The sequence below is a fragment of the Misgurnus anguillicaudatus genome, unplaced genomic scaffold (assembly GCF_027580225.2).
Source record: "Misgurnus anguillicaudatus unplaced genomic scaffold, ASM2758022v2 HiC_scaffold_31, whole genome shotgun sequence".
Classification (NCBI taxonomy): domain Eukaryota; kingdom Metazoa; phylum Chordata; class Actinopteri; order Cypriniformes; family Cobitidae; genus Misgurnus; species Misgurnus anguillicaudatus.
Window position 1 is genome coordinate 3,258,381 of NW_027395281.1, and position 22,147 is coordinate 3,280,527.

The following is a 22,147-nucleotide window of genomic DNA, read 5'->3' on the forward strand; positions in this document are numbered from 1 at the left end:
AACACAAAATACTAACTACACATACAAACAAAAATAAAACGTAAAAGAGAGAGAGAGAGAGAGAGAGAGAGAGAGAGAGAGAGAGAGAGAGAGAGAGAGAGAAAGCATGGAAAAATAAGAGAGAGCGTAACACAATGGCAATAGCACTATGGTTTAACATCTGCACAAACCATCAGAACTCTAAGAATCGCTTAAATTAAAAGGGGTAATATAAGCTTATACACCAACAAAGTAACAAGCGAATAAATGTGAATTATAAGACATGCCAAGATAAACAAACATCCCTATAGTGTTACAAGAGGGTGGTACATTACAGATAGATACATGCCATACAAGGATATATAATATATACATTTAAAACAGCTTATGATCTTTGAACTAAAGAATTGAGATCGACACAGGCTTTGTCAACATTCTGTCAGGTCTGGCTATTGTCTCACAGAAGCCAGACCTCTAGTCTCTTTAATGGAATTCTTTGAAGCTTGTTTGACATGCGACTTTTTAATTAGATTGTCACCTAGTTTACGATCTGAGAGAGAGGCTTGGTCTGAAAGTGTGTGGTATCAGGAGATTAAGATCTCTGATGAAAGTGTTATGACCAGACCCTTGTGGTGGCCTGGTGTTAAACTCAATCTAAGGTCACAACGTGACGCTGATAACGACCCAGATGACAAGAACTCAATTTTTGAGTGTGGCCAAATGTTACACTGAAATGATTCACAGAAGATATTTTACTCTTATTAACACATTTACTGCAGTGACAATTGAACCATTTAAATTACTACACCAATATATTGAGTATAACATAATTACAGTATGATGTGATGTAAAGTGATGATGTTGTGCCTGTAGATTTGTGAAGAGTGATGCTGCAGAAGAAGCTTGTGTTTATCTGAATGAAGTTCTTGATGTTCATCCATTACTGTTAAAAGAACTGAATCTGAGTGATAATAAACTGGGAGATCTGGATGGAGAGAAACTCTCAGCTCTATTGATGGACTCTCATAGTAAAGTGAAGAAAATCATGTGAGTTGACTCTTCATACAGTACAGTATAGTACAGACTGTCAGATGTATTAGTAGATGATGATGATGATGATGATGTTTCTTCTGTTTAGACTGAATGATTGTGAGCTGACAGAGAAACAATGTTCAGCTGTAGCTGCTCTTCTCTTCTGTGTGAAAGAGATTGAGATGAACAACAGTCGTCTGATGAATTCAGGAGTCAAACAGATCTGTGGCAAACTCAAGAATACTCAATGTCAACTAACGATACTCGGGTAAGAAAACACTGATCACATATTCAGAGTTGTTCTTTATTTGAACCTTTGGTTTTGTTATCAAAGAATAAAAACAGAAACCCACTTGCATCTGTCTGCAGCAAAAATAGCACCAAAGAAAGCAGGCTGTCTCCTAGCATTTGTAAAGGCCAGCAGAAAACAAACAGAAATTATTTTGCAGGGCATCACTCTCGCTCCAGATAGCAATAAACTGCAAGATCTGCAGACATCTGCTAGTACTTATCATCAATGGTAATGAGCAAAAATATTACCACGCGCGTCATTACTAGTGATTTGCTTTCTGCAATTTAGTTCGATTGTGTTCCTATCTGCAGCGAACCGTACCGCAGGTCCGCAGTTCACAAGAAATGGTACCCCCCCCCCTTTTTTTTTGTGAACTCGGTTTGCGGGGTATGCACTTGAGCTTGGAAAACAGTGTTAACTTCATCTAACTGAACTGACCCTGATGTTAGTGTGAACCCCCCTAAAAACAACAATATGAATATTAATGTAGTTTAACATTTACCCTCAGGGGTAGGAGATGTATGAATGTAGGATTAGCAGTCTGTATTGTTTTTGAAATTAACAGTATGGGTGAAAAAAACTAAGTAAAATTCTTCTGTTTAGGATTTACATAATGATCATAGTATAAAAATGTATTGAATAATTAACACTTACCCAGAATACTTACAACTTTTGTTTATTTGTTTGTAAAAGGGATACTTAAGTTCACAGGAAGGTGAACATTTGTTTTGAATTTTCTTACCCTCATGCGATCCAAGATGTATATGACATTTTTCTTCGGAAGATCAGTAAAGTAGATTTTTAGATGAAACTGAACACAATGTGGGGGTCAGTTATGGTATCCAAATCTCAGAGATGAAAGACTTAAACATACAGGTAGAATCTGTTAAGATGACTCACACTAATTTAATGGTGTGTTAATAATTGTAACTGTTCTTATCTGGGAATAACAGATTTCAGAATGTCACCACTTTTTGGATTGCCTTTTCATCCAATGTTTGAATACCCAGTTAAGTCCAATTGCCAAAGGAAAGCAACAACAAGATCCTTAACAAGATAGTTATTTCAACCCTCATTTGTGGGTCTACAAAAACTGATCAGTAGAAGCATTAACAACAGCAAAGTTTATGAATATGGTGTAGATTTCGATTTTTACAGTTTGTAAATGTTATGTTATTTGCTAAATAATAAAAAGTGTTAAATCTCTTCTCTAGACTTTCAGACTGCAGTATTGGAGAAGAAGGTTATGTTGCTTTATGTTCAGCTGTGAGATCAAACCCTTCACATCTGACAGAGCTGGATCTCAGTGGAAATGATCCTGGAGAATCAGGAGTCAAACTCATCTATGATTTAATACAAGATCAAAACTGTGCACTGAAGACTGTCAGGTGAGTTGTGTTGAAGTAATACAAAATTAATCATAGACAGGATAATTGTTTATATAAATAGACCGATCAGGCATAACATTATGACCACTTGCCTAATATTGTGTATTTAACGTGTATTTATCAATATTTATAAAGAAAAAATAATGTAAATGTTTTTCATCAGAACTGGGATTTTCACTAAGCAATATTTCGGTTTTTTTACACCAAGTTCAGTTTAATTGAATTTGATTTTGTGTTTTCTTCAGGTTATTGAAAAGTTCTTCTGCAGTTGAAGGCTTCAAGTATCTGAGTGAAACTCTTGGTATAAATCCTTTACTCCAGAGAGATCTGAATCTGAATGATCATAAACTAAACAACACAAGAGTGAAACAGATCTGTGATCTACTGAAGGATAAACACTGTAGACTCAACAAACTCAGGTGAGGATTATAATACTCTTTTACATCTAACATTGTGTGACATCTGATTCTGATGACTGTGATCAGTATAGCATTGTGTAGACGTTTGTTCTTCTGATCGTGTAGACGTTTGTTCTTCTTTTCATGTAGACATTTATTCTTCTTTATACACAAAGATATCTTTTTTTTCTTTTGTTTTCTTTCTCTTTAGGTTGAATAACAGTTGTATTACAGCAAAAGGTTGTGCTGATCTGATGTCAGCTTTTAATTCAAATCCTTCACATATAAGACATGTGGATCTGAGTGGAAATAAACTTGAAAACTCAGGAATGAAGAAGATCTCTCATCTGTTGAGAGATTCACAATGCAAACTGATGGAACTCAAGTCAGTCAATATATTGTGATAGAAGAGTTGAGAAATTGATTATTAAATGTGTGCTTTGATCACTAACACTTATCTATTGATAGATTATTTGTATAATACATTGTGATCTATAATAAGACCTGAATGATATATATATTTAAAAGTTTTGGAAGTTAATATGACAATACCTGTTAAACCAGTTTAATTTAACAATTTTATACAGTTTTTGTGATTTGTATATATATATTTAATAGTTTGTACTACTATGACTATGTACTATTACTATGTATGTATATATATATGATTAATTTTGTCTTTGTACAGGTTGAAAAGTTGCAGTGTTACAGAGAATGACTGTGAAGCTCTGACTTCAGCTCTGAATTCAAATCCTTCACACTTAAAGGAGCTGGACTTAAGTGAAAATAAACTGGGAGACTCAGGAGTCAATCATCTCCGTTCTCTGTTAAATAATTCAGACTGCAAACTAGAAATACTGAGGTGGGCACTGGTGAATAAATTTACAAATATTTACTACAACACGTTTGTTTGATCTACATTTAAGCTTAAGGTTGAAAATCTACTTTTGCCAATATCCTCATCATCTAATTTGACTTAAGTACTTTGAGATATTTTCAAATGGGTGTACCAATACTGAAAGGTAGTTGATAAACAAAGCAGGTTTTGAGAGGAAAGTTCTAGCAGATTTGCCAGATAGGAAGTGTGGCTTCAGCAAGCTTTTGGATAGTAAAGCAGAAGATCATCAGCACTTTGTCCTGAGGGTGCATGAGCCATTAGTTACAGAAGCCATCTTTATTTGCTTCATTGCTACCTAGACAGGAGAGTGCCATATACAGTAGTTTTCATTGCATTGCATTAATCCCTCTTTAATGTAACAAGGAAGGTATCATTGACGATGGGCAGTTGAATTATTCGAAAATAATGCACACCCACGGATGTAATGTGGCATGACGCAAAGCAGGTGTGCAGGCCTGTGGTATAACTGTTACTAACTTTGTTTCCCCGCTAAAATATTTTTTCCCTTAATTAACAGTACAGTACATGAAGCTATCAGCACCATTTTTATTAGTCTATCACAGGGGTGCCCAACCCTGCTCCTGGAGGGCTACCGTCCTGCTGACTTCAGTTCCAACACAGCTCCAAAACACCTGTCTGTAATTATCAAGCAATCCTGAACACCTTGATAAGCTGCTTCAGCTGTGTTTGATTGGGGTTGGAGCTAAAATCTGCAGGATGGTAGCCCTCCAGGAACAGGGTTGGGCACCCCTGGTCTATCAAGTTATATAGACATTTGTAACGGGTTAACAAAATTCTACTGTAAGATATCTAGGCTTGTTTTCTTTTGCCTTGTCTTAGTGTAAAATAATAATTTAAAGGATTATTTAAAATGTCTTGAAATAATGCACATATATTTTTCATCACATTCAGGGTCAGTAAGTGTGAGCTGACAGAGGAAAGCTGCTCAGTTTTCTCCACAGTTCTCAGTTCAGACTCCAGCTGTCTGATAGAGTTGGACATGAGCAACAATCATCTGCAGGATTCAGGAGTAAAGCAGCTCTCTACTGCACTGGAAAATACACACTCTAAACTAAAGACACTGAGGTAAAGCTAATACGAACTCTGTTGTTTCCAAAACAAGTTAATGCTTTTTGTGCAATTCAGAAGCTCGGATGCAAAAATCATTAAACACCACTTTTCTAAAAAATTGAAACCAAATGCTCTCTATGTTTATTAAATACTTTCAATTTAAATCTACCTACATTAGGTCATTCAGAAATACTTAGCCTGACATTGTCATGCTCAAAATTCTAGTCAGAATTTGAGTCTGATATCGCATCATTGGGCTGTGATTTTGGGGTGTGTTTTACCGAACCAGGACAAAAAAATGCATCTACACTCAATTGGATAGACCTACAACCAGTCAGCAATGGAGTGTGTGACGTATGTTTAGTGACGCTTATTTGTTGTCAACAGAACTCAACTGCACGCATGCTGGAAGAAGTAGTTTTACAAATACCGTTTGGTTTGGTTAGCAGATGCTAGCTTACAGTCAATAGAAATCTCCTTGTAATGGGCGGTCAAGCAATTTACTCACGTCAATGCATTTTCCCTAAAGTACGACAACAAAAGTACACAACACACTGGTAAATACCAGTTCATAAACGGAAATTATCATCTTTCCATAGCACGTGAAGGCAGCATAAGTCAGAGTTAGCAAACATTTATCAACACCTACTATGTTTACAACATTTGATTCATATCACAACATTGTGAGTTATTTACTAAGTCATGCAGTCAGACTATCTCTTACCATTTGTAAGTTGTGAACTTCATCCACGACGATACCCATTATGTTGGCTTGAAAAACATCGGAGCTGATTAACGACCACTAATTATATCCACCTGAATCGTAGAGAGTTGTTTTCCCGGTCACTCACTGTGCACCTAGGGATGGGACGATTACCGGTTTCACGATTAACCAAGATAAAATGTCCTGATGGTTAGTATTATCGTTTAAAATGTAATTATCATTACAACCATGTTTGATTACCATGAGTTAACCTGTCCAGCCAGAATCAGTTTGACGCAGGCGCGCACATGCAACTTAGTTTTTGCACAAAAAGGTATTCAAGGGATAATGTATTGTATTCATTCACGGTAAACTTATAAGACAGATTTATTTTATTTTATTACCACAGAAATAATATCAGGGAAATTAAATATTAAATTGTGATTTTCAATAAAAAAAAAAAATGTTTTCAGTGTGTATCAGTTCTTTTTAAACATTTCCATCTCATTCTAACAAAACCATGATAATATTGATTCAATTCAATTCAGTGTTATTTATACAGCGCTTTTCACAATAGTTAATTGTTTCAAAGCAGCTTTACATTAATAGAAGCAGTGAAAAGCACATAAAAACGACAGATAGCAAAACATAATACACGACAGCATAAGCAGTTAAATTTGCTGCGGCTATGACTCAACATTATAAGCGAGCGTATTACTAATGTAACATCTAGAAGAGGAAGCTAAGTTAAGCCCAAAAAGGCTGCCTCCCTGGGTTAAAAAAACCCCTAGGAGAAAAAAAACCCCGGGCTTTTTAGCCGGGGAAATAAAAAAAGTCCTAGGGGGAAAAAACCCTTGGGAGATATATATATATACACACACATATAAACGGATAAGGAGATTAAGCGGAAATTTAGAGGAGACTAAGCGGGTTCTGCCGGTGATCGTTGGTCAAGCATCAGCTGGGCATCACGTTGAAGTAGATCAGAGGTGTGCCGACTTTCACATTTACCGGAACTGGGTCTGTTTGTCTCTTTGTCCTCGGATAACCGTGATAACTTTGGTCACTATAATCATGATGTGAAATTTTCATCCCATCCCTTTGTGCACCCATGCTGTGTTCTTTGGAGAGGAGCTATCATTATTCAAGAAATTGTCCTTACAACCTGTCTGCGCCGGTGTGCGTATACTCATAAAAACAGTGTGTTCTGGTTTTTTTTAGAAGGGCGAGGTGCTGCGCGGCACTGAGCTCCGCGTCAAGTTTGCACCCCCTTTAGAAATAAACATAAAAATGAGAAATAAGTTATTGTTATGAAGAGTGTAAGTGACTGATGAGCAGATGAGACTAACAACACGTTTCTGTTTTTTGTAATCGGTTTATATCATTTTATCTTCAATCTTTTCTTCTCTAGTCTCTCAGACTGCAATATCAGAGAAGAAGGTTATATTGCTTTATGTTCAGCTCTGAGATCAAACCCATCACATATGATAGAGCTGGATCTCAGTGGAAATGATCCTGGAGAATCAGGAGTCAAACACATCTATGATTTAATACAAGATCAAAACTGTGCACTGAAGAAAGTCAGGTGAGTATTGTTGAAATATTACAAAATAAATACTTAGAATTATTATTTGTATAAAGTTCTTTCAGTATTCAAGGCTGAATGTTAAGTTTTTTTTCTGGTTCAGATTTTTACTAGCCCTGCCAAAAATGTAATTGGCTCCATCACAAAAAGCATAAAAAAATAATATGATTGGTGATGATTGTTTTTATTTTTAGAACCTATGTAACCCATGAAATGAATAAGGTTATGACACCAAAACTACTACCCCACTTATAAAAAAAAGTGACAATCAAACTGTTATTCTCCTAATAAATGTGCATTACTTTTTTCAAACGTATTATTGTGATCATTAGAAATGTGCGTTAATACTTAATTTTCTTAAATAACCATAAAATCAGCCATTACGTGTGACGTTAAGGGACCTGTTATAATCCCTTAAGTTTTTAAAGCAAAATGGGTAGGCTACTAAGGACTTTGTACCAAAGCATAGGAGAACTTAAGGGAATAGGTTACTTTAGCATTTAAGGTAACATATTGAAAGATTATTGTTCCTTAAGTAAATACTAAGGTTTTTTTCTTGCAACCCATTTTTATTAAGTGTACCCTTAACCTTATATCTAAGGGATTTCTTAGCTTAAGGACTTTTATTCAACATTCAACCGGGCACTGGACCACAAAAGGGTAATTTTTTTTAGGTTTATACATCATCTGAAAGTGAGATAAATAAGGTTATTGATTTTGCTGCATCCACTCACAAAAATGAAGTTTAAATACATTTATGATAATATATTCATGGAACATGATCTTTACATAATATACAAATGATTTTTGCCATAAAAGAAAAATTTATCATTTTGGCTTTTTCTACAAATATACCCGACTTAAAGGGTAGGATGAGAAAATTCTGTCATTTTCTCATCCTCACGTTGTTCTAGACCTTAATGCATTTATTTTATTTCCTGATAAACACAAAATATATTTTAAAATGATGATAAGCACACAGCTGATTGTAACCATTGACTTCCAAAAATCATACAGGTTAAAAACAACATGAAGATAAGAAAATAATGACAGAATTTAAACTATCCCTTTAAGATTGGTTTTGAGGTCCAGGGTCACAAATTAAAAGACAAATAAATTGTTAGTAACAATAAGAACAAATAATCAAATTATGAGCAACAGCACAAATAAATACAACAGAACAAACACACAAATTACATAAACAGACCTGTTCAGGTTTATCAGATTAATCTAAATGTAATTTTCAAGTACAGAAATTGGTAGTAATCAAAAAGGAAGTAATCAAATGTAAAGTAATATGGCATAATCTCCCCTGTATGTTTTAAAACTAGATGATTATTTAATAATGGATTAATTAAATGTAATCATTAATATTATACAACAGTTCTTTCTGGTTCTCAAATCTGATTGGCTAAGAGGCGTGCAATATTCTACTGATAACGGCACAGTAACCGCTTCACCTTTCGTATCATTACGCCACCTAGTGAATGGAAGTCCTCTAAACAGGCTCATCTCTGAGTGGAAAACTGCAGGCACACACGCACACACACAACGCGCTATTTTGAATCATTCTCCGTGTGTCTCATTAGTTTACTAGCTCATAAATCAGTCTGTGAATCCCCAATCGGAAGTTATTATTCCGTCAAAGATCAGCGCTTTTGGATGTTACGTTAAACTTAATGGGATTAATGTCTTGTCACATCGTGTGGACGATTAACACTTGGAAAGAGGAATATAAACACTCATTTTTTTTGGAGCTATATCTCTTCTCAGAACGCGAAAACACCGTGGAACTGCAGGTAAGCACCGCAGCTTTTGAATGTGGACATTGATCATTTATTTTATCTAGACATGACTATTAAAACATGTTATGAGATATCGCCACTGGTATATTTATAAGCAGCATGTAAAAACATCTCTCTGACACTTATAAAAAACAGTTTTATATAGTACTGACAAGCACGAAGTTTAATAATAACCGAGTGCTCGTATCACGTTAAGAATAAATGGTAAACCAATAGTAACATTATATAAGTATAGTTTTATTAACTTTTACCTCGCGCCAAAACAATAACAACACAAAAGACACTAAATATGAATAAAAAACAAGTAATTGTTTGATCATGACACCAAATACTGCTGATTTGATCTCATTTTGACGATCAAAAACAAACAAGGCCAACATGAGAGCCAGGGAATCCCTGTCAGAGATGTAGCCCAGAGAGGGCGGTGGTCAGCGGGGCGAGTGAACACTGATGTCCGCTCATGCTTTGGTTCTCATACGTACCGAATCTCACTAAGCAAACGTTCAAACAGGCGCTATCTTTACTAATCGACTGCAGATTTAAATATAATACATATACATTCTCGACTGAACTAATCTTAAAACTACACTTTGTGACCAAGAAACGGTAATATAAAGTAACGGCTTTTCCGTCCATTGAGTTGTTATGAGCTTCAAAGCAGCCGAAAGTTTTACCTGTCATTCTGGCCGCCCTCAAATCCGTGGCGAAAGAAGTAGTTCTCAAACAAAGAGGCTTTTAAAATAACTCTGTTGTTGTTTTCTAGTTTTCGTTTTTCAAACGTGTGCGTCAAACTGTTGTATAAAAGCAATATCGCTCTCGGAGTCGTGTGATATAGCTCTATATCATGGGTCTTCAACCGGGGGTCCGCGGCCCCAAGGGGGTCCGTGACGGAACTTCAGGGGGTCCGCCAAATGATGTTTAACGACAGGCTATTTTTTTGGTTAAAAACGTAAATTATATGTACAAAACGTTACATGTCCCCTTTAAGTTGTGCACGTGCGTGGCCGCATAGGTTTGAAGGCGCACGTTCAGTTTAGCCAGCGGACCAAAATAAAATATATAAAGATTATAAATGTCCACTCAGGAAGCAGCAGTAACGACAGAAAAGTCAACATAAAACAGGTAAATCTTATGTGTGTCTTTCTTTCAGAATGTCATTTTAGAATCATTGCGACATGATGTGTCATCTATATTTCTGAACTTGGACGGCTGTTTCACGCGGTTCAAATTTAAAGCGCTAATTCAACAGGCAAATGACACCACACCGCGTCTGCATTTTAAACTGTGACAAAACTATTGCTCGATTTTAAAAATGAATGAAGCGCGTGCCGTGATGGTGCTTTGTGCCAGATTCATAGTCAGGTTGAAATCCGTCTTTCAAAAAGTTGCCCCAAAGAGATGCGCTCGGACTCATTGCATGTTGTTCTCCTGAGTCTGATATGAAGCTATGCAGAAAATAAACCTGCGTTACTCAAACTCATGACAATGATGATACACGAGAAAAGCAACAGACCTCAGAATTATAAAGTAGCACAACCTCTATCCCCACCAGAATAGAGAGTCTTTGTGCTATTCACCATGATCATTCATCTTTATAAACTGAAAGCCCTTGTCCAATTCACAGTAAAATGAAAATATATTACACTGCAAATACCTTAAAATATTATTATATTATTATCATTATTGTTATTATTATTATTGTTATTATTATATTAATACAAAAACAAAATCTATTTTAACAAAAAAATATGCATGTTAATATAGTATGGCTGTGTGACAATATGGTTTGTTTCTATTTATAAAACAGTTCCAGTCCTTGATTCTGATTGGTCATCAGTTGTACTTTATTACACTTTGCGTTGTGCCTAATACGAAAAAGGCAGCCTCTCGTACCTTACTGCTTACTTAAATATCTCTGTTTTACACATTTAGTATTAGGGGGTCCCTGCTCCATGCCTCTCTCATTTAAGGGGTCCCTGACACAAAAAACGTTGAAGACCCCTGCTCTATATCATCACGGCTGTGATTAGGCCAGAGGCACAAAACCAATATCTCTGTATCAGAACTTTGTATATGGGGGTTAGATTGTTTACTTGTGGCTTGGAGTATAATCACTGGTCAATGCCACTTCACTCCCTAGCAACCAAATACAGTACCACAGCAACAGAATAAACAAAGCCTGTATGTCTGCATCAGAACATCGTAGAGACTTGGATTGTTTTACTTGTGACTCGGAGTATACTCACTGGTGGACAGAGGCGTCATGCACATTCAAACTGAGGGGGCACGTGCCCCCTTGGTTTTTTTGAGCCAATGGATTTTGCATCCAACCTCAAAATCAAATAAGCGTCCATTAATCTGTTATTTGACTTTAAATCTGTTTAATATGCACAATATTACACATTCTGTGCTGCATCCTTGTCACTTTTCGGAGATTTTCGCCGTTTTGATAGTGTTTGATCATGTTACATTACTTTTATTCTGCCGGCAGCTGGCGCTACAGTCAGCGCAGTCACAGACATCATCAGTGTCTGGGCGCACTCACAAGCTCTCTCCTGTTGCTGGCTTGCTGCTGCATTTGGCATCTGAACAATTAAAACGTGTTAGAAACACTCACAACATTTCCAAACCCCAGTACAGTAATGTGCAGTTAACCTCCTCTGTGTAAAAAATGTATGGTTTTAAATGTGACCGTCTCAACGTTATATTAGTAGAGATTCATCTTCTTGGCACAACGCCAAAGTTCGCCAGAGTTCACACGGGCGCGGAATCTCACATGCTCACATATGAGGTAAAATTGAATGCAAAAATTTGTTCCTCTGATAATTTTATCTAAAAATATTTTTTAAAATCATTGATGAACATTAAAATCAATCACGTGGCTATAGCTTATGTCATTTTCGTTGTTTATATACTTTATGGATTTAAAATTGCATTAATTTTATATGATAATGCAGTTGTTGTGCAAAATGCATTAATGACACAATTAAACAAGCCATTAAGACTTAAATAAATAAAACATGCCGTTTCAGATGTAAATTCGATGCAAATGTGTCATTATTCCGATTGAATAGTATTTGATATTAAAGTTAGTCATCACTTTTATTTTGGAGGTTTTTGCATGAAAGCAGGGGTTTTCAGAAAAAAAAGACTGAAAGCTCTATAATATTTTGTTTGATGTCTGTGTATGCACAAATTTCTGTGAGCTGTTGACACTGTGCCCCCTTAAAAAGAATTGGTGCATGACGCCCCTGCTGGTGGATGATACCATGGCGAGCACCACTTCACATTTTCTTCAGAAAATGTACCCACCTAGTTATTATTATTATTATTATTACTATTATTATTATGTAAGGTAACTTCACAAGTGTCTGAGCTTTGTGTTTTAAACAGAGATGGCGATAAAGAGTTACAGATTGCAGCTTGTGGAATTTTCAATATTTATCATAAATCAAGTTTAGTCTAATTTCACTTTGTGTTTTCTTCAGGTTATTGAAAAGTTCTTCTGCAGCTGAAGTCTTCAAGTATCTGAGTGAAACTCTTGGTATAAATCCTTTACTCCAGAGAGATCTGAATCTGAATGATCATAAACTAAACAACACAAGACTGCTACAGATCTGTGATCTACTGGAGGATAAACACTGTAGACTCAACACACTCATGTAAGTATTACAATACTCTTTTAGATCTATCATTGTGTGATGTGACTACTTTATCCAGGCTCAAGACATCTCAGATATAGGTCATGAAAATGCAGCTTTTATTCTGGGAAAGTCAAGGAATTTGACATTTGGCTTAAAGCTGGAACCCTAAACTTATTGTTTACTTGTTGTGACCCTGTTTGTGAAACCCAGGCTGAAGTCTCAAAATCAATTTCTGAGATAACAAGCATGCTTGTTATCTCAGAAATTGATTTTGAGACTTTAGCCTGGGTTTCACAGACAGGGTCACAAGTAAACAATAATTTACCACCAGCAATATTTTGCATTTATATTCTTACTCTTAGGTTATTGTTTTAAAGGGATAGTTCGGCCAAAAATGATATTAAACCCATGATTTACTCACCCCAAAGCCGTCCGAGAGGCATATGTCCATCATTTTCCAGACAATGACATTTTCAGTTATTTTAGAAAACTAAAATTTTAGATCTTTCAGTTAATCAAATGTGAAGTTACGGGGTCCACGACCTTCAAGTCCAAAAAGTGTGCATCCATCCTTCAAAAAATAAAGCCAAACGATGATAAACAAAGTCCTTCTGAGGGTAATCCACGCAGTTTCGTTGTAGAAATATCCACATTTAAAACTTTATAAACCAAAATAACTAGCATCCGGTAATGCCGCCGTCTTAGTCGCGTCCGCATTCAAGATCAGACTTTACGCAGCGTACGGAGGTTACTCTGCTGCTGCTCTGTGCCCCCACCCTCCGAATTTGTCATACGTCACTAAGAAAAGTGCGTACACTACGCTAATACTCTCTCCTGAATACAGAGGACTCTAAGATGGCGGCGCTACCGGAAGGTCATGGCCACGTTTTAGTAATTTGTTGCCTCGTTTAAGCTAAATCGTGCCCACGTTTTAGTAATCCGTTCCCTCGATTAAGCTTAATCGTGCCCACGTTTTAGTAATTTGTTCCCTCGTTTAAGCTAAATCGTGCCCACGTTTTAGTAATCTGTTCCCTCGATTAAGCTAAATCGTGCCCACGTTTTAGTAATCCGTTCCCTCGATTAAGCTAAATCGTGCCCACGTTTTAGTAATTTGTTCCCTCGTTTAAGCTAAATCGTGCCCACGTTTTAGTAATCCGTTCCCTCGATTAAGCTAAATCATGCCCACGTTTTAGTAATTTGTTCCCTCGTTTAAGCTAAATCGTGCCCACGTTTTAGTAATCTGTTCCCTCGTTTAAGCTAAATCATGCCCACGTTTTAGTAATTTGTTCCCTCGTTTAAGCTAAATCGTGCCCACGTTTTAGTAATTCGTTCCCTCGTTTAAGCTAAATCGTGCCCACGTTTTAGTAATCTGTTCCCTCGTTTAAGCTAAATCATGCCCACGTTTTAGTAATTCGTTCCCTCGTTTAAGCTAAATCGTGCCCACGTTTTAGTAATCTGTTCCCTCGTTTAAGCTAAATCATGCCCACGTTTTAGTAATTTGTTCCCTCGTTTAAGCTAAATCGTGCCCACGTTTTAGTAATTCGTTCCCTCGATTAAGCTAAATCGTGACCACGTTTTAGTAATTTGTTCCCTCGTTTAAGCTAAATCGTGCCCACGTTTTAGTAATTTGTTCCCTCGTTTAAGCTAAATCGTGGTCACGTTTTATTAACTTGTTCCCTCGATTAAGTTAAATCGTGGCCACGTTTTATTAATTAGTGCCCAGATTTTCATTTAAACCATCGGGACATTAACACAATGCTAACACATCAATTAAAAGATCAGATTCACTTTAGACATTATTAATGATGCATACTAAATGCAGTTTTATAATTTCATTAAAATCATCAGAATAGTGACGCTTATCGCAGCTCAATGCATTAATACATTGCTATTAAGGATAAAATTCATACACCTTATGGGTCGTATATATACAGTTTTATTAACTCCTTCCCAGAATTTCATAAAAAACATTGCAGGGACATAAATCATTGATACAGTGCTATATAAGGATCAAATTCATACATCTTGGGTCTTAAACCGTTTTATTCATTCCTGCCCGGAATATTATAAAAAAATCATCCGGACATTAACATGATGCTTAACGCATAAATACAGTGCTATTTAAAGATCAAGTTTGCTATATACCTTATTAATGACTCATACTTCATATACAGTTTTATTCATTCCTGTGCAGAGTAAAAAAAAAAACCTTAACACAACCTTAGGGACATTAACATGACGCTTAATGCATGCTAATGCATAAATACAGTGCTATTAAGATCAAAAATCACTATATACCTTATTAATAAGTCATATACATATTCTGTTTTATTTATTCCTGCCCAGAATTAAAAAACATATTGGGACATTAACGTAATTAATTAAACTAAAATATCACTAAAATAAAATAACTTAATAAAATCTCTTTGTCACTTGGGTGAATTTTTTGGTTGGACAAAACAAAATAAACGACTAAAAAATAAACAGAAAGTCTGTGTAAAATGTACAGGTATTATTTAAGTGTATACATCAATAAATACCCTTAATATATGTTGAAAAATTAAATCAATATATTTAAAAATGTCACACTTATATATTTTTTGTTTTTAAAACTGTAATAATTGCTCATTTCAAGTTAATATATATATATTAATAAAAAACATTTCTCGGACAACTCACTTTATTAATAAGTTTTTCACTTTAATGTCCCAATATTTTTTTATTCTGGGCAGGAATTAATAGAACTGTATATGTATATGACTCTTTAATAAGGTTTATAGTGATTTTGATCTTTTAATAGCACTGTATTTAATGTAGCATGCATTAAGCTATATTTTTTAAATTCTGCGCAGGAATTAATAAAACTAGGCTATATGTAATATGACTCATTAATAAGGTATATAGTAAACTTGATCTTTAAATAGCACTGTATTAATGCGTTAAGCGTCATGTTAATGTCCCTACTTTTTAATGGCCTACTGGGCACGAATTACTAAAACTGTATAAGACCCAAGGTGTATGAATTTGATCCTTAGATAGAACTGTATCAATGAGTCAGCTTACGTTAATGTCCCAATGTTTTTTATGATATTCTGGGCAGGAGTTAGTAAAATTGTATATACACGACCCATAAGGTGTATGAATTTTATATTGATTCATTGAGCTGCGATAAGCATGTTCCAATGATTTTAATGAAATTCTGGGCAGGAATTTATAAAACTGCATTTAATATGCGTCAATTTACAACAAATATTAAGGATATTTATTAGAAATAATCTGTGAGTTAAATACTTATTTTATTTGATGTATACACCTAAAAAATATCTGTACATTTTACACAAACTTTCTGTTTATTTTTTAGTCATTTATTTTGTTTTGTCTAACTAAAAAATCACCCAAGTGACATAAAGAGATTTTATTAAGTTATTTTATTTTAGTGATATTTAAGCCACTAAATTATTTAGTTTAATTAATTACTGTGTCACGTTAATGTCCCAATATGTTTTTTAATTCTGGGCAGGAATAAATAAAACAGAATATGTATATGACTTATTAATAAGGTATATAGTAATTTTGATCTTAATAGCACTGTATTTATGCATTAGCATGCATTAAGCGTCATGTTAATGTCCCTAAGGTTGTGTTAAGTTTTTTTTTTATTCTGCATAGGAATTAATAAAACTGTATATGAAGTATGAGTCATTAATAAGGTATATAGCAAACTTGATCTTTAAATAGCACTGTATTTATGCGTTAAGCGTCATGTTAATGTCCCGATGATTTTTTTATATTATTCCGGGCAGGAATGAATAAAACGGTTTAAGACCCAAGATGTATGAATTTGATCCTTATATAGCACTGTATCAATGCGTTATGTCCCTGCAATGTTTTTTATGAAATTCTGGGTAGGAGTTAATAAAACTGTATATATACGACCCATAAGGTGTATGAATTTTATCCTTAATAGCAATGTATTAATGCATTGAGCTGCGATAAGCGTCACTATTTCGATGATTTTAATAAAATTCTTGGCAGGAATTTATAAAACTGCATTTAGTATGCGTCATTAATAATGTCTAAAGTGAATCTGATCTTTTAATTGATGTGTTAGCATTGTGTTAATGTCCCGATGGTTTAAATTAAATTCTGGGCACTAATTACTAAAACATGGCCTCGATTTAACTTAAACGAGAGAACGAGTCTTATGATTCCGTTCTGTGTCTCTCATTTAATGACTCTTATTTCGAAGTTTTGTCTGGGTCGTTCATGTTTGTAGTTTTGAGTAGTTCTTTTGTATTTGGTCTGTGTGTTGATCGTTTCCCAGGTGTCTCTTGTTATCCCTCATTACCCAGTGTATTTAATCCCAGTGTGTGCCTTGTCTGATGTCGGTCGTTAAATATGTTTGCTTTGTTCCTGGTCTTGTATCCTTGTCCTTAGTTTGGATTATGTTTGCCTGTTGTTTTACTTTGAGTTAAATAAACACTGCACTTGGATCCTCCGCATTTTCCGCCATCTTGAATTATTTTCTCAGACTCGACCACAGACCTACGTCACGCTGCTCCTTCAGTCCGATTGGCAGTTGCTTTGTCACATCGCTCAGCTTTAGCATAAAATAGCCTGCTTGTCTATTTTGGCCCCTTCTTGCTCGCGCAGCAGCAAGCTTGTCGCTTGTCGCTGGCAAACGGCCACTTCCATTGAAAATTAATGGTAGCTTGTCGCTCTGTCTTTATCTCTTGTAGCTAATGTGACTGGGGGGTTAGCATAGATGAGGCATGGAGAGATAAAAACTACAGCAAGCGCAGCGTTGTGTCTCTCTGTCTGTTCATGATGTGCATGGCCACATGTGTGTGGGAATAATTATCATGTGTCATAGAGGATTTTCTTTTTCATAGACAATGTTTGTTGTCTGAATTTACTGGGAAAAAAACTTTTATATTTATTTTGTTTTCTTTCTCTTTAGGTTGAATAACAGCTGTATTACAGCAGAAGTTTGTGCTGATCTGATGTCAGGTTTTAATTTAAATCCTTCACATATAAGACATCTGGATCTGAGTGGAAATAAACTTGAAGACTCAGGAATGAAGATGATCTCTGATCTGTTGACAAATCCACAATGTAGACTGGAAAAACTAAAGTATGTGTTTACATTATTGTACTTTACAATGAAATAAAATAACAATAATATAATTTATGATCTTCTGTTAGATTGTTTTAGGTTGAGATTTTATATTGCCAGTACGTTTATTATTAACAATAGTACTTGAAATCATTTATTTCTAAATAGGTTTTGATTTCAGTGTTTATTTATAATGTTAATTTTGGCATGAATAAAACAAAACCCTTTAAAAAGTTTTTTTTATTATTTCCAGACTGTCAGACTGCAGTATTGGAGCAGAAGGTTATGAAGCTTTATGTTCAGCTGTGAGATCAAACCCATCACATCTGACAGAGCTGGATCTCAGTGGAAATGATCCTGGAGAATCAGGAGTTAAACTCATCTATGATTTAATACAAGATCAAAACTGTGCACTGAAGAAAGTCAGGTGACCACAGCTTTAAAATATTAACAAAACAGACACAAATTTGAGGTCTATAGTCTTTAAATAATATTGAGAACAGACACGCTCAACTCCCTAGTAGTTTATGGGTGCGAGTAATAAAAAAGTGTCAAGATAAAAAATGAAAAACTGCACTCTTAAAATATAATTTCAACGATTAATTTATCACATGTCCACACAGACGCGTTTCGGCCTAAGCCATCATCAGGTCTATAGTCTTTCACACACACACACACACACACACACACACACACACACACACACACACACACACACACTCACACACATTCTGGTTTCCATGTTTTGTGGGGACATTCCATAGACGTAATGCATTTTATACCACATAAACTGTATATTCTATTCCCCTTACCTACCCCATTCCCTAACCCCAACCATCACAGAAACCCTTCTACTACTTCACATTCTCAATAAACATCATTCTGTTTGATTTATAAGCATGTTTCCTCATGGGGACATCAAAATGTCCCCACAAGGTCACAAAAACACTGGTATTACTATCTTTGTGGGGACAATTGGTCCCCACAACGTGATAATTACCAGGTACACACACACACACACACACACACACACGCAAACACACACACGCACACACACACACACGCACACAATAGAATAGAATAGGATTACTGGTTTCAGCATGTATGGCATCAGAACTTGCTAACAGCTTGATGTGTACTGATGTGTGCATGTTATCTTACTGGTATAACGAAAAAAACAACATTGTTTGTGTAAACAGCACATTTTTATATTCGCTAGTAAAGTCATTCTGGTAAATTTGTGTTAATTTACCAAAATAACTGTCTGAAAGATATAGCTGTATATGAAAATACAATGTATAAATCAGACAAAAGAACCAGAGCTATAAGGGAAAATTACACTTAAGGTGCTTTATGCAACTGGAACCTCATCAGCTCTGCTTATTTGTGACCCTGAACTAATTTGCTCTGCTCTTGGTATATTGCATTGATCATTTTGAAAATCAGCTGTTTGTCTGTGTGCCTTTTTAGTAAATAACACACATATATTACAACTCCCATTTGCACTTTTTTGGAATTGAGCTCTCACACTAATTTGCCCCGTTTAGTAAATCTGGCCCTTAAACTGCAATTCATCGTCTGGCTGCTAGATGCTGGCTCCAAAAGGGAGTCAATCCCATAGACCCCCCCATGTTAAAATGCCCGATTTCACAGCGGAAATACATGTTTATATTTTTTGTAACACATCCCATTAAATTTTATTAAGCCTTCAGTTTCTGCATAATTTTTTGGGGCGAGCTAGGCAGGTTGGTTTCAGCAAACAGGCACATTAGCTTTACCCACGGCATGTCTTTTTGCCCATTTTTTGGTTATCCGCGAGTGACGCCCTGCTCTGCCAGCTTTGGGCTTCAAATAAGCTTTTTTCACACCTATGGGTGATCTCACAGACATCAAGTCCATATTTTTTTTACAGTCAATGGTTTTGACTAATTTTGCTTCTGACATGTGTAGACATTTTTTTCTTAGTTATTCAGACACATTTCTCTAAACTAGATTTAATACTGTTTAACAGTAGGGGTACACGGATCCCATACTTAGGATTAGAATCGGGGACCATCCAGACCTCTTTTGCTGGATCAGGGTATCAAAATAATGGGGCAGATCCAGATCTTATACTGTGTAGTATCCAGGGTTGTTACTGTCAAGCTATATAATAATGTCAAACTGTTATAAATGCACCATAAACATTTTAATTGATTTTATTTCAAGTCTTCTTAATACACTCAATAGCTTTATGTGAAGAACAAACGTATATATAAATATATTTCACTTCACAGAATAAAGCGGTACTCGCTACTGGGTTAAAGTCATTCACATACAATTACTGTATTTTAAATCATCTGATTAAACAAGTCTAAGTAAAACATTAGATGGATGCAGTACATTATGAACATATATAAACACATAAACATATATGTATATATATATATATAGGTAATCTTTGCAATGAAATTAGTTTAAAAACTACATTATTGCAATTATGTGAATGTATAAAATTTCAACTAAGTTTTGATTTAAATGTTAAACGCTGTTTTACTGCAAAAAATTCCATTATACTGAGATATTTTAAACAGAGCAGAGATTGATTTGCAGTGACACTTGAACCATTTAACTTCATACATCACTGGACCAATAGATGGAGTATAACACAATAACAATATGATGTTGAGATGTAAAGTGATGTTGTTGTGTTTGTAGATTATTGAAGAGTGATGCTGCAGAAGAAGCTTGTGTTTATCTGAATGAAGTTCTTGATGTTCATCCATTACTGGTAAAAGAACTGAATCTGAGTGATAATAAACTGGGAGATCTGGATGGAGAGAAACTCTCAGCTCTATTGATGGACTCTCATAGTAAAGTGAAGAAAATCATGTGAGTTGACTCTTCATACAGTACAGTATAGTACAGACTGTCAGATGATGATGATGATGATGATGATGATGATGATGTTGTTTCTTCTGTTTAGACTGAATGATTGTGAGCTGACAGAGAAACAATGTTCAGCTGTAGCTGCTCTTCTCTCCTGTGTGAAAGAGATTGAGATGAACAACAGTCGTCTGATGGATTCAGGAGTCAAACAGATCTGTAATGAACTCTACAATCCTCAATGTCAACTACAGATACTCAAGTGAGGAAACATCTATCAGCACATCTACATTCTCAAATACAACAATCATATGAATATGTATATACTAACAGTTTGTATTTGTGTCTTTACATTGAAAATCATATCTCATCAGCACAGATGTGGCCTTTAAAAACGCGCGTTTTCTCCCGCGGCATTCGCCAATTCGTCTCGCAGAGTCCCGCAGCATTCTGCAAGTGCTTTCGGGGGGGCTGCTTTTCCCTTTCCCTTAATGTGTTTCGCTTCAAAGAATATCCACCAGGTGGCGTATAAAAACATTGTCATTGCCGTTGTTTCCAGAAGTTAATAAGGGCATTGCTGAATATTTTACATTGAAAACAGCAAAGTGATATGTCAACCCCTTCTTGCCAGCATAACAGCGCATACAAATATTAAGATGACTGTACGTGCAATGCGCATTTATAGTAAGTGCAACAGATAATTTAGTGTGAGCCTAATAAACGCGACTCTATTTACAATAAATATCTTAATTATTTGTGTTGTCGAATTTTGACACCGTTTCATTGTTTGTTCATAATATTTATAATTGTCAGTTTTTCAAAAAGTATCAATATTTTAAAGAGATTAATGTGGTATAAAAAAGACATGTTTTAAAGTTTAAAATGTTGTAAAAATATAGTAGTATTCTTATATTTTAAGAATAACAATATGATACATTTATACTCCGCTAAAATGCTTTACATATGGAAAGAGGAATTCTTCTCATAACAGATATTTTTATGTTATTATTAAGACGTAGGCTACATCTAATAAGATAGCGACAGAGAAACTGTGCCTTTTGCGGACGAAAAACACCGCTGAAATATTGAGTTTATGAATATTTACACTTACAATATGTACTTTGTGAAATGTGTGTGTAAAATAATCAATTTTATAACATGTGGCTGTAGAGACAAACACGCTGCGTCGCCTTTCAGATATCTTACACGTTCGCATTCAACACTTTTCAAAACGTATTTATTAAATCTAATGAATAATTATAAATTATGACATGAGAAAATTAGAAGTGTGCAAAAGAGCACAGTTCAGATATTGTTAATTAAAGCGGTTTTATACACCTTTCTGCCTTGTTTAAATTAACAAGAATTTTA

At 35.2% G+C, this 22,147-nt stretch overlaps 1 protein-coding gene across 31 annotated transcripts in view; it reads left to right on the top strand.

Moving 5' to 3' along the window:
* The window catches only part of LOC129453021 (uncharacterized), a 234,820-nt gene that overhangs the window by 113,698 nt on the left and 98,975 nt on the right, over positions 1-22,147 (top strand). For 21 of the 31 annotated variants that reach the window (XM_073865319.1, XM_073865305.1, XM_073865313.1 and 18 more), the window contains 13 exons: positions 853-1,026; positions 1,118-1,279; positions 2,518-2,691; positions 2,937-3,110; positions 3,301-3,474; positions 3,778-3,951; positions 4,900-5,073; positions 7,173-7,346; positions 12,640-12,813; positions 17,756-17,929; positions 18,165-18,338; positions 20,609-20,782; positions 20,877-21,038. In XM_073865319.1, the coding sequence (XP_073721420.1) occupies positions 853-1,026; positions 1,118-1,279; positions 2,518-2,691; positions 2,937-3,110; positions 3,301-3,474; positions 3,778-3,951; positions 4,900-5,073; positions 7,173-7,346; positions 12,640-12,813; positions 17,756-17,929; positions 18,165-18,338; positions 20,609-20,782; positions 20,877-21,038 (2,238 nt within the window). The remainder of the gene's footprint in view (positions 1-852; positions 1,027-1,117; positions 1,280-2,517; positions 2,692-2,936; positions 3,111-3,300; positions 3,475-3,777; positions 3,952-4,899; positions 5,074-7,172; positions 7,347-12,639; positions 12,814-17,755; positions 17,930-18,164; positions 18,339-20,608; positions 20,783-20,876; positions 21,039-22,147) is intronic. The other 10 variants (XM_073865323.1, XM_073865308.1, XM_073865322.1 and 7 more) reach the window with 10 other exon arrangements.